This window comes from Bos taurus, chromosome 11, assembly GCF_002263795.3.
Source record: "Bos taurus isolate L1 Dominette 01449 registration number 42190680 breed Hereford chromosome 11, ARS-UCD2.0, whole genome shotgun sequence".
NCBI lineage: Eukaryota > Metazoa > Chordata > Mammalia > Artiodactyla > Bovidae > Bos > Bos taurus.
The window spans coordinates 93317752-93335079 of record NC_037338.1 but is presented as its reverse complement, the minus strand read 5'-3'; the positions used below and the strand labels follow the sequence as shown (position 1 = coordinate 93335079).

The window sequence follows — 17328 nt, the reverse complement described above, 5'->3', positions numbered from 1 at the left end:
AACATTTCCATATGTCACTTGGTTTTAAATCCATCCAGTTGGACTTCTAGGCACCTATACCATATGTTTTGGTGGAAGCAAAATCCTTCAATAGAAATAAGAGGAAAGAAAGAGTTGTATTCCCAGCATCATTCATACACCCTGTCCTTTTAGAGCTAATCTTCCTGATTCTCAGATCCAAAACCTTCCTCTCTTTCTAGTCATCAGCCTGGGTGTTCCTCACATCTACAACCTGGAGGCTCCAATCTCATAATTCACCAGATCACCACTGATTTTTAATATTCCACATTGCCCAGGAAGACCTTTCACAAGTGACTCATTTTTGAATACTGATCTGTGTGTGATAAACTTCCTCATGCACATGATATTCCCTGTTTATAAAACATTAGGAATCAGCTTGTGAGCAGGTGATGCAAGATAAATCAAATCCATACTTTTTGTCTTCAGGGTACTGTCCACGGCACAGTCACAGCTCCACACACCAGGCACACCCCAGCCAAGCATGGCTAATTATTTCTGACTCACCTGGGCCCTTTAATCAAGGATATTCCAATTTTCAAATTCCACCATCTCTTCAACACAGAAAGGTAGGTCAACTCTCTTGTGACTATAAGAACATGGAGGAAGAAAGACTTGTCAGTTTAAAAGGGTAGAAGGATAATTCATGTAGGGAATTTTCAAAATGAGGAAAACAGTGCGTGTGCCAAATTGTGACAGATAATAAGTATACCAAAACTAGAGAAGGGTAGCATACTGCTTGGGAGCATGAGCTTAGAGTGAGACTGAAATCAGAGTAGGATTCAAATCCTGATTCCTACTCACTTCCTTCATGACCTTGGGCAAACCACTTCACCTCCATAAGCCTCAGTCTCCTGATAAAAACACATGCCTCTCAATTCCTCTTTTTGGGGGATGTAGTGAGGTGCTTAGCATAAATGTGGCATGTAATAACTTTTCAATAAATAATTAGGTATTATTATTAACTCTACTAATTCACTCAAGGCTCAAGGCATAAACAAGGTGTTCTATAAAATCTTGGAAAATCCTGAAATTAGCCTGACAATTCAATGATGAAGAATGTGGTATTTTATACACGTGAATTAACTGATTATGAGAGCATCTGGAAATAGCACATAAGGAACAATGACACAGGGATTGATGAGTACCAACATCTTCTCGTGGATGTTTACAATATGCTTGTCTTTGTTTCAAGTGTTTTAACTGCCTTCTCTTACTAAACTTTCATGAGAATGTAGGTATTTGTGTCCAATATTACATATGAAGTAAGTGAGGTTTAAAAACTCATTATCAGAGAAATGCAAATCGAAACCACAATGAGGTACCATTTCACACCAGTCAGAATGGCTGCGATCCAAGTCTACAAGCAATAAATGCTGGAGAGGGTGTGGAGAAAAGGGAACCCTCTTACACTGTTGGTGGGAATGCAAACTAGTATAGCCACTATGGAGAACAGTGTGGAGATTTCCTTAAAAAACTGGAAATAGAACTGCCTTATGATCCAGCAATCCCACTGCTGGGCATACACACTGAGGAAACCAGAATTGAAAGAGACACGTGTACCCCAATGTTCATCGCAGCACTGTTTATAATAGCTAGGACATGGAAGCAACCTAGATGTCCATCAGCAGATGAATGGATAAGAAAGCTGTGGTACATATACACAATGGAATATTACTCAGCCATTAAAAAGAATACATTTGAATCCGTTCTAATGAGGTGGATGAAACTGGAGCCTATTATACAGAGTGAAGTAAGCCAGAAAGAAGAACCCTAATACAGTATACTAACGCATATATATGGAATTTAGAAAGATGGTAACGATAACTCTGTATGTGAGACAGCAAAAGAGACACAGATGTATAGAACAATCTTTTGGACTCTGTGGGAGAGGGAGAGGGTGGGATGATTAGGGAGAATGGCATTGAAACATGTATATCATACATGAAATGAATCACCAGTCCAAGTTCGATGCATGATACTGGTTTCTTGGGGCTGGTGCACTGGGACAACCCAGAGGGATTGTACAGGGGAGGTGGGGGGTTCGGGATGGGGAACATGTGTACACCCATGGCGGATTCATGTTGATATATGGCAAAACCAATACAATATTTTAAAGTAATTAACCTCCAATTAAAAAAATAAATTTATATTAAAAAAATAAAATAAATCAGATTTTCTCAAATAAACACAAATTTATAAAAAAAAATAAAAACTGTTTAGTAGCTTACAACTAAAGTGTAAGTATCTATTTGTTCAATGAATATATTAATGCATCAACATACTATGCCAACAGAGAAGGAAATGGCAACCCACTCCAATACTCTTGCCTGGAGAACCCTACGGATGGAGGAGCCTGGCAGGCTATAGTCTACAGTGCCTCAAAGAGTCAGATGCTACTGAAGCGACTGAGCATGCACGCACAGTATACCAATGTATGTTCAAAATGTGTGAGAGTGTGCTGCCTCTAAAAAAAATGATTTTAAACACTTTGTTGATACAGTATGTTCACTGTAGAGATTTTTATGGTAACCAAGCATCTATAAATAACCAATATCTAAAAATGATTGAAATTCTTATGGAATGTGTCTATAGAAAAGGCAAGGATGAATATGCTGACTCTAAGAAGTTGACATAAAACACTTTTTAAAAACACTCTGCAGATGTAGAGTTTTTTCATAATATTATTTTACATATTATGTTTGTTGATCTGTCACCCAAACTACAACATGAATGGCACAAAAGGCAAATATTTCTCAGTTGAATTGCTATGTTCCCAGTAGGGAAACAGTGCTTTCCCCAGATTGGGATCTAAGGAACTTGAATCAGAGAAGTCGACCTCTGATGACTTCTAAAGGAAAGCTCTCATTCTCTCCCTCCAACTTTTAACATAAAGCACTTATGATGCCCATGGGTTTGGGAAGGGAGGTCCACATCAAGAACCATGAGAGTGACATGGCCTGAATAGCTGGTAATGATGACCAAATAGAGGAAACAAAGACTTATCATGATTTGGGCTATGGAATGGTAAGATGTGAAATAACAGAATGTCTTGTATTTAACCAGACCCAAGCCAATGGAAAGACTCAACCAAACCAGCAGTGTCTCTGAGTTCATCCTCCTGGGACTCTCCTCCCGACCTCAGGACCAGAAGCCACTCTTCATCCTCTTCCTCATCATATATCTGGTCACCATAACAGGGAACCTGCTCATCGTCCTGGCCATCTGCTCTGACCCCCAATTGCACACCCCCATGTATTTCTTCTTGAGTGTCCTGTCTTTCACTGACATTTGCTTCACCACAACCATTGTCCCCAGGATGCTGGTGAACTTCCTGTCACATAAGACCATCTCCTATGCTGGGTGTCTGTCCCAGATGTATTTTATATATGCTCTGGGGAACACTGACAGCTGCCTTCTGGCAGTCATGGCCTTTGACCGCTATGTGGCCATCTGTGACCCCTTCCACTATGTCACCATCATGGGCCACCGCCGCTGTGTCCTGCTGGTGGCCTTCTCCTGCTCATTGCCTCACTTCCACTCACTCCTACATGTACTTCTGCTGAATCAGCTCACCTTCTGTGACTCTAATGTTATCCATCATTTTCTCTGTGACCTCAGCCCTCTGATGAAATTGTCCTGCTCCCCCACATTAATCAATGAAATTGTGATAATGACAGAAGGACCTGTTCTTTTGGTGACCCCCTTTCTATTCATTACTTTCTCTTATATACGGATCCTCATTGCAATTCTCAAAATTCCCTCAACTTCTGGGAAACACAAAGCCTTCTCCACATGTGGTTCGCACCTCACTGTGGTAACACTGTTTTATGGAAGCATCTTCTATGTCTATTTACAGCCTGTGTCCACCTACACTGTCAGGGACCACGTGGCAACAATTGTCTACACAGTTCTATCCTCCATGCTCAATCCTTTTATCTACAGCCTAAGAAACAAAGACCTGAAACAGAGTCTGAGGAAGCTGGTGGGCAGGAGGAAACCTCAGACAGCACCCCCTTGATGAACACACAAGGGAATCTTCCCCATTTGAATCTGGTTTCTACTGGCTTTTGGTGATCAAGCAAGCTCTTGGAGGTTAGCATTTTTAACCCATGTGAGAATAGGAATTGTGGTCAATTACATCCATTGATGAAGACCCATCAATTGGCTTTGCCTCAGCTTAAATCATGATACACCCCCTCACCATTTCTCCTCTTTTCTATGAAAATTCATCACATTGCATCTTAGAAATATTGCTTTGAGATAAGCCTTTTCTCACAGATATTTCCTGGACTAATTTCTGTCTTTTATCAATAATTATCCTCCAAAATTCTTCAATTTCAGTAAATGGCTAAAACTAATTACTTAATTTATAGTTGCTGATTGTCTTTGTAAATGTTTGAAAGAGGAGATAATGAATGGAGAAAAGGAAAAGGAGAAGATGGAGTATATTTTACTTAATTATCTCAATATCAGGATTTTTTTTTGCATTTATAGAGATTTTATTCAAATATCAACATCTGAAAAACATTAAATTACACTTCTCATTAAAGTTGGCACATTCCTAAACATTTACAGGTCCCCATAAATGCAATCTTACATGTATACTTTTTATTTTTTTCTTTTCTTTTATTTTTTAACTTTACATTACTGTATTGGTTTTGCCATATATCAACATGAATCTGCCACAGGTATACACGTGTTCCCCATCCTGAACCCCCCTCCCTCCTCCCTCCTCGTACCATCCCTCTGGGTCATCCCAGTGCACCAGCCCCAAGCATCCAGTATCGTGCATCAAACCTGGACTGCTGACTCGTTTCATATATGATATTATACATGTTTCAATGCCATTCTCCCAAATCATCCCACCCTCTTTAATAACACCTTAATTTTCTCTCCAAAACTTTTTCTTGGCTTATTAAGTTTTCACTTCTACTACTCTCTTATCTTTCTCCTGATTTACTATATTTCTATGGTTTTATACCTTTTCAGTTTCATATTTTTTTAGCACACAACTCCCAAATGCTAATGGCCAGAAAGAATGAGAATCATGAATGATAACATAAAATTATCCATTGCGTAGTATGTATATTGAAACATTTCTTACTTCTGTCTATCCTTAAACCTACATGTTTAAAATATACGATTTAAACTGTATTCTAGAAACACCAATTCTTGAGTCTGACTTGAAGGTATATTATTAATATCGTAAGTGTATATTGATTCCAGACAATTTATTTTAGTCAATCAATTTTATAACAGATAAAAATTTGGGAAAAACCTAAAATCCTACCAATAAGGACTGGAGAAACTAATTGTGATTAATTATCGAATATAACAATATGCAGCAGGCAGAAAATATCAAGCAGATCTCTGTTATTTTCTTGAAATATCATTAAATAGAAATCTTAAGTAGACCTGAGTATGAAAGTATGAATTCATTTTAGTTTTCAAAATAATATGTTATATATCTATATAGTCACTGGAATAAGAATGGAAGTGTAAGGCTAGGGAGGGACACAGAGGGAGAGAAATTGCACTTCTTGATACACATTCATCTGAATTTGTATAAATAAATGTTGATAGCTCATGGAATTGAAATCTATTAATAAATCAAATGACCAATGCAATGGTGAAAGACTGTTTGTAAAATACCAGCTGAAGAGAAACTTTTTAGGTGCTTGCAAATATGAAAAATATCATTGTTTGGCTCTTTCACTTGAATCATAATTTGATAGGATACAGCATTCTAAGTATCGAAACTTCTGGAACATTAAGGACATATCTAATTGTTCTACTGCATCAAGTGTTTTCAGTGAGAATCAAGAGGTCATTATAATGTGATTGCCTCCCTTTTGTTGTTGTTCAGTCACTGAGTCATGTCCAACTCTTGGTGACCCCATGGACTGCAGCACACCAGGCTCCTCTGGCCTCCACTATTTCCTGGAGTTTGTTCAAATTCATGTCCCTTGAGTCGATGAGGCTATCTAACCATCTCATCTTCTGTCACTCCCTTCTCCTTTTCCCTTTAATCTTTCCCAGCATTAGGGTTTTTTCCAATGAGTCAGCTCTTTTCATCAGGTGGCCAAAGTTTTGGAGCTTCAGCTTCAGCAATCCTTTCAATGAATATTCAGTGTTGATTTCCTTTAGGATTGACTGCTTTGATCTCCTTGCCATCCAAGGGACTCTGAAGAGTCTTCTCCAGCACCACAACTTGAAAGCATCAATTCTTTGGCACTCAGCCTTCCTTACGGTCCAGTTCTCACATTCACACCTGCCTACTGGAAAAACCGTAGCTTTGACTATACAGACCTGTGTCAACAAAGTTACATCTCTGTTTTTTAATAGGCTGTCTAGGTTTGTTGTAAGTTTCCTTCCAAAGAGCAAGCATCTTTTAATTTCATGCCTGGAGTTATCATCCTCAATGATTTTGGAGCCCAGGAAAATAAAGTCCATCACTGCTTCCACTTTTTCCCCCACTATTTGCCGTGAAATGATGGGACCAGATGCCAAGATCTTAGCTTTTTGAATGTTGAGTTTCAAGCCAGCTTTTTCACTCTCCTCTTTCACCTTTATCAAGAGGCTCTTTAGTTCCTCTTCACTTTCTGCCATTAGAGTGGTATTATCTGCATAGCTGAGGTTGTTGACATTTCTCCTGCCAATCTTGATTCCAGCTTGTGATTTATTCAGCCTGGCATTTCGTATGATGGGCTCTGCATGTAAGTTAAATAAGCAGGGTGACAGTATTCAGTTTTGACATACTCCTTTCCCAGTTTGAAACCAGTCTACTGTTCCATGTCTGGTTCTAACTGTTGCTTCTTGACCTGCTTTCAAATTTCTCAGGAGACAGGTAAGATGGCCTGGTATTTCCATCTCTTTAATAATTTTTTGAGTCACACAAAACCCTTTGCAAAGACAAAGCTGTGATCCATGCAGGGGAACATAGGAGAAGGGAATTTTTAAAAGGGCAATTGTGGGGTTATATGAAATCATATATGTGAAACTTTTGAAAATTGTCAAGCACTATAGAATTGAAAGACTCTTTCATTGAATAAACAAAAGAAAACTAAATAAAACAATTTTCCCCTAAGAAAAAGAAAACAGAGAAAGACAAATACTGTATGATATCACTTATATGTAGAATGTAGAAATAAAAGAAACAATTGAAAATAGCAAAAAAAAAAAAAAATGCCGACATAGAGAACAAACTCTAGGTTAACAGTGAGGCAGAGCAAATAGGGATAGAGGTTTAAGAGGTACAAACCACCATATATAAAACAATGACCTATTTATACAAGCATGTATTGTTCAGCACAGATATTATACCCAATAGTTTATAATAACTATAAATGGAGTACAATCTTTAAAAATGAGAATCACTATGTTGTACACTTTGAACTTAACACATTGCACATCAAGTGTACCTCAGTTTTTAAATTTCTTTTAAATAAAGACAGTTGCTAAGAGGACAAAAATTTAAAAGTTCCCACCAATAGTACATAGAACTCTACTCAGCACACAGTAGTGGCCTATATGGGAAAAGAATCTAAACCAGAGTGGATATATGTATATGCGTAACTGATTCATTCTGCTTACATCTGACTAATGAAATATCGTAAATCAAATATACTCTAATAAAAAAATTTTTAAAAAGGAAAATCAGAAAATTTACCAGGTTGTGCAAGAAAAAATGTTCTCACCAAAACAAATAAGTTGTAGCTATGTGAGGTTATGGATGTGTTAACTAACATTATTGTGGTAATTATTGTGCTTAATAAATACGTCTCAAACAACTGTGTTGTATACCTTTAACTTACACAATGTTATATGTAAATCATCTCAATAAAGCTGGAAAATAATAATTAAATATTTGTTGGGTGAATGAATGGAAACAAGAGAAAGATGAAGGCCACATGAAGAGTAAGTGCAGGAGGCATGACTCAAACCCAGGGGTTTCTGCCTCAGTAGTATTTACTCTTGGTAAGTACATTAAACTTTCTACACTCAACTCAAAGGTAAGGAAGAAGATGCAGATGTTTTGTGTGAGACAGTGGTTTACCCTGAAGGCAGTAGCAGAATGTGTTGTTTTTCCTATATTTGTGGATGATTTTTAACAAAATACACAATATTATCTATATAAAGCTCAAAAGAAAATGTTATTTCTGGTTTTAGTGCCATAAAGAACTGCTATCCTGCTTTTTCAGATGAAGAAACTGAGGCTCATAGAGGCAAAGTCTCTTGTTAAAAGCAACCCCTAAATGAGTAGGCCAGCATTCTAATAAGTATCTCCTCTCCCTCAATACAACTTCAAATCACTGATTTGAGCCTAAACTCTTAAATACATACATGTTTTTCAAAGCCCCTTTGCTAAATATGACAACATTTGCCTAACCCTGTGATTTTAAACATATGTAAATTCACAGTAGCCTAATCCCTCACTTAAAAAAAAATCTAATCCACATGCTTCCCCAGATACTGGAAAGCACATACACACCATTGATCTTCACCAATTGATCCCCTTAAAATTGGAAAACTCTGCATATTCATTTATGTATGATCTGTCTGGTTCTAGAATACACCTTGGTCCACACCTATTTTCAATAAAATGAAAATATTCACCCACATGAATATTTTCCTATCCTTGATAAAATACACTTGAAGCCTGACCTTGAGACAGTGCACTGAGGTTCATTAGCTCTGAGATTAGTCCCACAGCTAAACAGGAAGCCTCAGGGGTCCCCTGTCCCCTTGAAGTCAGCTGGGCTAGCTCTGATTCCCTTTGTGCTTTCTCTGCCTACAGAGATCCCAGGATGAAATTCCCTGAGAAGTCATCACACCACAACTTCCTCAACCTAACAAGCACCCCAGGGGCTAGCAGAGAATACTCCAAACTCACGAGAAGCTGGCTAGTCTTCCACAATCAGGAGAGTCCTCTTACTTAAGTCAGAGCGTCTCCCATTCCATGGGAGAAACACGAGGAAGCTGAGCTTTGGCTGAGAAGCAAACTATGACCTGATGAACAGACATGGTGCAGATCAGCTTCTGGAGAGGTTGGGAATGAAAGAAAAGCATCTGGACATGCAGGTGAGCTTCAGGAAACTGGCCACCCACTGGGCTACTCTATCCCAGCTTAATATCTTACACTTTTCTCTTTGGATACTTTCAAATATTTTATGGATTGAGAAGTCATAAAGTCCAAGTAGAACTTTTATGTGGCATTTGGTTTTAAGTTCATCCAGTTGGACTTCTAGGCTACCTATAACATAAGTTTTGGTGAAAGCAAAGTGCTTCAGCAGAAAAGAAGACGGAAAAAAAAAACAAACTGTTGTATTCCTATTCTGATCCACTTACACTGCTTTTAGAACTATTCTCCCAGGTTCTCAGATCCAAAACCTTCCTCCTTTTTTCTAGCCTGGGTGTTCTTCACATCTATGACCTGGAGCATCCAATTTAAATAATTCACCAAATTGCCACTAATTTTTGTATTCCACATTCCCCCAGGCAGCCCTTTCACAAATGACTCACCTTTCAATCTTGATTTGTGTGTGATAAACTGCTTTGCAGACATGGTGTCTCCCTTGCTATCCTTAAAATGTCAAGAACCAACTTGTGAGCAGGAGATGCAGGACAAATCAAACCCCATTTTTTGTCTTCAGGGTACTGTCACTGCATGGCCACAACTCCACACTCCAGACACACCCCAGTTATAAAAGCCCATGATTTTGGTCAATTAATCATGAATATTCAAATACTCAAATTCTACCATCTCAGCAACAAAGATAACCAGATCACCTCTCTTGCAACTACAAGGATAGATTCAGAACATGGGAGAAGAAAGCTTGTCGATAAAGGGCAATAGAGAGGTATTTCATGTTAGGAAATTGCCAAAATGAGGAAAATAGTGCATGATTGATTGTTGGTGACTGTGACAAATGATAAATATACCAAACCTAGGGGAGGGGTAGCGTAATGCTTGAAAGCATGAGCTTAAAGTGAGTCAGAAATCTGAATGCGTCCAAATCCTGATTGCGATTCCTTAGTGACTTTGAGCAAATTGCTTCACCTCTATAAGCCTCATTCTCCCATTTAATAACACGTGCTTTCCAATTTCTTATTATGGAATTTAGTGAGGTGACTATAATAAGCTTGACATGTAATACATTTTCAACAAATATTGGTTTATTCTAATTAACTTTAATTACTGATCCACTCAAAGCTCAATGCACTGAAACAAAACAAATATTTCTTCCATTGCTGTTGTTCAGTCACTAAGTCATGTCTCATTCTTTGCAATCCCATGGACTATAGCACACCAGGCTTTCCTGTCCATCACTGTCTCCCTGAGTTTGCTCAAACTCATGTCCATTGAGTCAGTGAAGCCATCCAACCATCTCATCCTCTGTCACCCGCTTCTCATCCTGCCCTCAATCTGTCCAAGCATCAGGGTCTTTTCTTTTCTTCCATAAAATCTTACAAAATCATAAAATTAGCCTGAAAATTTGGCGGTGCAGGATGTGATATTTTACACAGGTGAATGAGTTGATTTTGAGACCTTCTAGAAATAGAAGATGAGGGAGGGTGACATGGGGATTGATGAGTATTAGCAGCTTCTCCTGAGTGTTCATAATATGCTTGTCTTGAGGTGTTTGAAATGTGCTATCTCACTAACCCCTCATGAGAATGTGGATGCTTTTGCTCAATATCACACATGAAGTAACTTAAGTAACTTGGGGTAACTTAAAACTTAAATGTAAGCACTTACTTATTTTTTCTATTAATTAATATGATAATATATCAGTGTACTTTTATACCAATGTGCATTCAAAATGTCTGAAATGATATGCTGCCTCTAAAGAAATTATTTTAGACACTTTGATGATATGTGTGTTTCATGTCATATATGATATGAAAGTATATATGTTGAGATTTTTACTGTAGCTAAGAATGTATAAATACCCAAACATCTCAAAATGTATCAAAATCCCTAAGGGATATGTCTATTCACAAGATATAGGGGGATACGCTGACTCTGAAATCTTGATTTAAAGCACTTTGTTAGAGTACTTTGTAGATGCACAATCCCTCACTATAGAACTTTTGCAGTAGTAAGAAACAGAGGCTATTTTAATGTCCATTGCTAGGTCACTAGATACAACCAAAAAAAAAAAAAAAAAGTATGTAGACATGTTTCTCACAGTTATTTTTTGATAAACATATGAAAGAGGAATTTTAAGGAAAAAATTGAAGAGTCAAAAATGGATGTCCATACTATACAAATGTAATTTACAACAGGAGTTTAAAAAAAAGGAAAATGGTTTTACAAAGAGGGAAGATCTGCATAGACTGACGCTCATATCCCATGAGCTAAGGAGGGAGAGCCTCTCATTCTGTGTGCAGACAAAAGGAAAAATCACTATTGTACTGGATTCAACATTTCTTTGAGATTAGCTCTGTTGGTTATTTTGAAAAATGGTTATTTCCACCCAAGACCTAGTATACCAACTGAATTTGCTTTGATAAGGAATGAGTGTTCTGTGACTTCAATATCTAAAATGCCCTCTAATCCCCAGTCACCTCCATCTTCTTATATTTTGTTTAAAAATGTGTCCCTACATGATATAATATTACCTACTCTGCTGATGATCTGTCTCCCAAACTACAAAATGAACAACTCAAAAGAAACATCTGTTTTATTGTTATGTTCCCAAGAAGGAAATAGGAATTTTCCAGAATAGGAATGAAGGAACTAGAATCAAAGAGGTTCACCTCAATATTTTTTTAAGTAAAACTCTTCTTCTGTCCCTCCAGCTTGCAATATAAGGTTCTTATCAAGCCCATGGATTTGGGAAGGAAGGACCACATCAAGAACAATAAGGGTAACAAGCTTTCCCTGCAGAGTGGCTAATGATGACCAAATAGAGGGAACAATGATCTGCTGGGTTCTCATGATTTGGGATACCTAATTGAAGCATGTGAAATAATAAACCTTCTTGTATATAGCTATTAATAGACCCGAGTCAATGGAAAGACTCAACCAAACCAGCAGTGTCTCTGAGTTCATCCTCCTGGGACTCTCCTCCCAGCCTGAGGACCAGAAGCCACTCTTCATCCTCTTCCTCATCATGTACCTGGTCACCATAACAGGGAACCTGCTCATCATCCTGGCCATCCGCTCTGACCCCCAACTGCACACCCCCATGTATTTCTTCTTGAGTGTCCTGTCTTTCACTGACATTTGCTTCACAACAACCATTGTCCCCAGGATGCTGGTGAACTTCCTGTCACATAAGACCATCTCCTATGCTGGATGTTTGACCCAGATGTATTTTATATATGCCTTGGGCAACACTGACAGCTGCCTTCTGGCAGTCATGGCCTATGACCGCTATGTGGCCATCTGTGACCCCTTCCACTATGTCACCATCATGAGCCACCGCCGCTGTGTCCTGCTGGTGGCCTTCTCCTGCTCGTTGCCTCATTTCCACTCACTCCTACACACACTTCTGCTGAATCAGCTCACCTTCTGTGACTCTAATATTATCCATAACTTTCTCTGTGACCTCAGCCCTCTGATAAAATTGTCCTGCTCCCCCACATTTGTCAACGAAATTGTGATATTGATAGAAGGATCTTTTATTTTAGTGACCCCTTTCCTATGCATTACTTTCTCTTATATACAAATCCTCATTGCAGTTCTTAAAATTCCCTCAGCTTCTGGGAAACGCAAAGCCTTCTCCACATGTGGGTCTCACCTCACTGTGGTAACACTCTTTTATGGAAGCATCTTCTATGTCTATTTACAGCCTGTGTCCACCTACACTGTCAGGGACCACATGGCAACAATTGTTTACACAGTTCTGTCCTCCATGCTCAATCCTTTTATCTACAGCCTAAGAAACAAAGACCTGAAACAGGGTCTGAGGAAGCTGGTGGGCAGAAGGAAACCCCAGGCAGCACCCTCTTGATGTACACACAAAGGAATCATCCCCATTTAAATCTGGTTTCTACTGGCTCTTGGTGATCAAGCAAGCTCTTGGAGATTAGCATTTTTAACCCATGTGGGGCAAGGTATTGTGAGCATTTACATACTTTGCTGATGGCCTATTAATTGGCTCTGCCTGTGATTAAATCATGATACTCTTCCCCACTATTTCTCCTCTTTTCTACAAAGAGTCATCACATTGCATCTTTCAAATGCTGCTTTAACCTAATCCTTTTCCCACACTGGGTGGATGGCTCAAACAATAAAGAATCTTCCTGCAATGCAGGAGACTTGGGCTCAGTCCCTAAATTGGGAAGATCCCCTGGAGAAGGAAATGACAACCCAATCCAGCATTCTTGCCTGGAGAATTCCGTGAACAGAGGAGCCTGGCGGGCTACCGTCCATGGGTCACAAACAGTCGGACACAGCGATTAACTTTCACTTTTCCCACATAGATTTCCTTAACTAGTTTCTCTCTTTTATTAAGAATTATCTCCAAAATCCTTCAAATTCAGTATAATGCTAAAAAAAAAAAAAAAGTTCTTAATTTGTAGCTGCCGACTGTCTTTGAAAATGTTTTAAAAAAGGAGAATGAAAGGAGAGGAGGGAAAGGAGAAGAGGATGGAGGGATGCATTTCAGCTAATTTTCTCATTTGAGGACTTTTATAATCCCTTATTTTTCTCCTCCAAAACTTCTTCTTTTTTAATTACTAAGTTTTCAAGTTTAGAATTCTCTTATCTTTCTATTCTTCCTTCATTACATTGCTGTAGCTTAGTTTCAATTTCTTTTTTTTTAACAGACAATTGAAAATGTTAATGGCCTAAAAGAACAAGAATCAAGAGTGGTGACTTTAAAATATCCATTCCATAGTGGAATGTTGAAATCTTTCTTGTCTCCATCTATCCCTAAAGCTGTATGTTTAAAATATGATTTAATACTGTATTCTAGAGACTTTAGCACTCAGGTGTCTAACTGAAGGAATATTATCATAAATGTATATTGAGTACTGAGATTTTATTTAGTCAGTCTCAGTTTATAACAGATAAAAATTGGCAAAAACTTAAAACTCTATTAATAGGAAATAAGAAAATTGTGGGGTTTTATGTAAAATGTAACAATATTCAAAAGGCTGAAAAAATGAAACAGATCTCTATTACTTTCTTGAAATGTCATTAATTAGAAAAAATTAAGTATAACAAAGTACAAAAGGATGAATCCACTATAGTTTTTAAAATTTTATGATATATATTTTTATAGTCACTGAAATAAAAATGGAAGTGTGAGGGGAGGCAAGGACTGAGAGGGAGAGAAATTCCACTTCTTGGTATATATTTGTAATGACTGAACTTCTTCAAATAAATATTTATAGCACATGGAATTTAAAAGTATTAATAAATTACATGACCCGGACAATGATGAAAGACTTTCTTTGTAAGATACCAGCTGAAAAAAAAACTTTCTTGCAAATTTGAAAACCATCATTGCATGGCTCCTTCATTTAAATCACAATTTCATAGAATATACTATTCTTGGTACCAAAACCTCTGATACTTTAAAGACATATTTCACTGTTCTACTGCATCAAGTGTTTTTGGTGAAAAACAAAAGAATGTTCTAATGTGTTCTTTGTGATCACCTCCCCTAAACACAGTTTATAACCACCAAATATAGACATGGTGCCACTGTTTTGGCTTTAGGGGAGCAGATTCGAGTCCACACAGTATACACCAAGTGCGGGTAAAGGTCATTGTCTTTGGAAATAATTCAATTCTAAAGCTGAATGGAAATGAGAATGGTCTGGATCAGCCATGAAGTATTAGTCACTCAGTCATGTCCAACTCTTTGCGACCCCATGGACTATAACTGCCAGTCTCCTCTATCCTTGGGATTTTCCACGCAAGAATACTGGAATGGGGCTTTCTTCTCCAGGGGACCTTGCTGACCCAGGTCTTGAACTTGGGTCTCCTGCATTGCAGGCAGACTCCTTACCATCTGACCCACCAAGGAAGCCCATACAATCCTGAAGAAAAATCACAGAATTGGAGCACACACATTAAAAAATTTCAAGATGTACTACAAAAGTGAAGTAATTAGTATGTGTAACATTTATATAGGAAATATATATACAGAAATGTAAAGAATAGAAGACCTAGAAATAAATCTTTATTAATATAATCATTTTATTTTGGGCAAAGTGCTAACTTAATTTAAAGAGGAGAGTAGGACCCATTCAATATGTTAAGTTGGAGCAACTGGTTATACACATATACTGTGTCTCATATTAAATATAAAGCATAAGAACCATACGAGCATCTCAATAGATCCAGAAAAAGCTTCTGACAAAAGTCCTCATTCATTTATGATTCAGTTCAGTTCAGTTGCTCAGTCATGTCCTACTCTTTGCAACCCTATGAATCGCAGCACGCCAGGCCTCCCTGTCCATCACCAACTCCCGGAGTTCACTCAAACTTATGTCCATCAAGTCGGTGATGCCATCCAGCCATCTCATCCTCTGTTGTCCCCTTCTCCTCTTGCCCTCAATCTTTCCCAGCATCAGGGTCTTTTCCAATGAGTCAACTCTTCGCATGAGGTGGCCAAAGTATTGGAGTTTCAGCTTTAGCATCATTCCTTCCAAAGAAATCCCAGGACTGATCTCCTTTAGAATGGACTAGTTGGATCTCCTTGCAGTCCAAGGGACTCTCAAGAGTCTTCTCCAACACCACAGTTCAAAAGCATCAATTCTTTGGTGCTCAGCTTTCTTCACAGTCCAACTCTCACATCCATACTTGACCACTGGAAAAACCATAGCCTTGACTAGACGGACCTTTGTTGGCAAAGTAATGTCTCTGCTTTTCAATATGCTATCTAGGTTGGTCATAACTTTCCTTCCAAGGAGTAAGTGTCTTTTAATTTCAATCATCTTCAGTGATTTTGGAGCCCAAAAAAATAAAGTCTGACACTGTTTCCACTTAAAAAACTATAAAGAAGATCAGTATAGAGGGAACATACCTCAACATAATAAAGGCCATACATGGGGAAACATTGAGGGCAGGAGGAGACAGGGGTGACAGAGGATGAGGTGGTTGGATGGCATCATCTACACAATGGGCATGAGTTTGAGCAAACTCTGAGTGAAGAACAGGGAAGCCTGGCACACTGCAGTTTATGGAATCACAAAGGGTCAGACACAACTTAGCAACTGAACAACAACAACAATGGCAAACTGACAACCACACACTCAGTGATGAAAAGCAGAAGACATTTCCTTGAAGATTACAAACAAGATGTAATGGATCTTAACGTAAGGAGGCCCAGTCTTCCCACGTTTATTCAACATTGTATTGGAAGGTCCTACCCACAGCAGTCAGAAAAGAAAAAGAAATAAAAGGAATTCAGATTGCAAAAGAAGTAAAACTGTCATTGTTTGCAGATGACAAGACACAATATGTAGAAAATCCTAATGAAATTACCAAAAAACTGTTAGAACTAATAAATGAATTCAGTAAATTTATAATACTGTATGATATCACTCACATATGAAATCTAAAGAATCAACAAACTAGTGAATAAAGCAAAAAAGAAGCACACTTACAGATATAGCAAAAGAACTAGTAGCTACCAGTGGAGAGAGAGAAGTGGGGAGGAGAAATATAGAGATAAAGATTTTTAAAGGGTTTTTATGGAATTATATGAAATCATGTACATGAAACTTTTGAAATTTGTAAAGAATTATAGACTCAAAAGAATCTTTCATTGAATAAAAAAGGAAAGCTAAATAAAACAATTTCCCCTAAGGAAATGAAAACACTCAGAGAAAGACAAATACTGTATGACATCACTTATACGTGATTATAAAAAATAAAACAAATTATTGAAAATAACAAAAAAGAAACAGACTCACAGTTACAAAGAAGAATCTATAGGTTAGCAGCAAGGAGAGAGGGGGTGAGGACTAAGATAGGTGTAGAGAATTAAGAGTAACAAAACCACTATGTAGAAAACAAATAACCTACAAGATACATTGTTCAGACAGGTAGTATATCCAATACTTTATAACCATAAATGGAGGATGCTGCTGCTAAGTCGCTTCAGTCGTGTCCAACTCTGTGCAACCCCATAGACGGCAGCCCACCAGGCTCCCCCGTCCCTGGGATTCTCCAAGCAAGAACACTGGAGTGGGTTGCCATTTCCTTCTCCAGTGCATGAAAGTGAAAAGTGAAAGTGAAGTCGCTCAGTCGTGTCCGACTCCTAGCGACCCCATGGACTGCAGCCTACCAGGCTCCTCCTTCCATGGGATTTTTCAGGCAAGAGTACTGGAGTGGGGTGC

General features: G+C 38.2%; 2 protein-coding genes across 2 annotated transcripts; both read left to right on the top strand.

The window, feature by feature from the left end:
• Positions 1-3094: 3094 nt before the first annotated feature.
• Positions 3095-4039, top strand: OR1L8C (olfactory receptor family 1 subfamily L member 8C). Its single transcript, NM_001389967.1, has one exon. It carries the CDS (start codon positions 3095-3097, stop codon positions 4037-4039), a length of 945 nt encoding a protein of 314 aa, NP_001376896.1.
• A 7999-nt stretch (positions 4040-12038) lies between these two features.
• OR1L8 (olfactory receptor family 1 subfamily L member 8) lies at positions 12039-12983 on the top strand. Its single transcript, NM_001389890.1, has one exon. It carries the CDS (start codon positions 12039-12041, stop codon positions 12981-12983), a length of 945 nt encoding a protein of 314 aa, NP_001376819.1.
• The last annotated feature ends 4345 nt before the right edge of the window (positions 12984-17328 follow it).

Bases quoted from the DNA above. Each gene is read 5' to 3' on its own strand.
- OR1L8C (NM_001389967.1), top strand. From the start codon at position 3,095: ATGGAAAGACTCAACCAAACCAGCAGTGTCTCTGAGTTCATCCTCCTG.
- OR1L8 (NM_001389890.1), top strand. From the start codon at position 12,039: ATGGAAAGACTCAACCAAACCAGCAGTGTCTCTGAGTTCATCCTCCTG.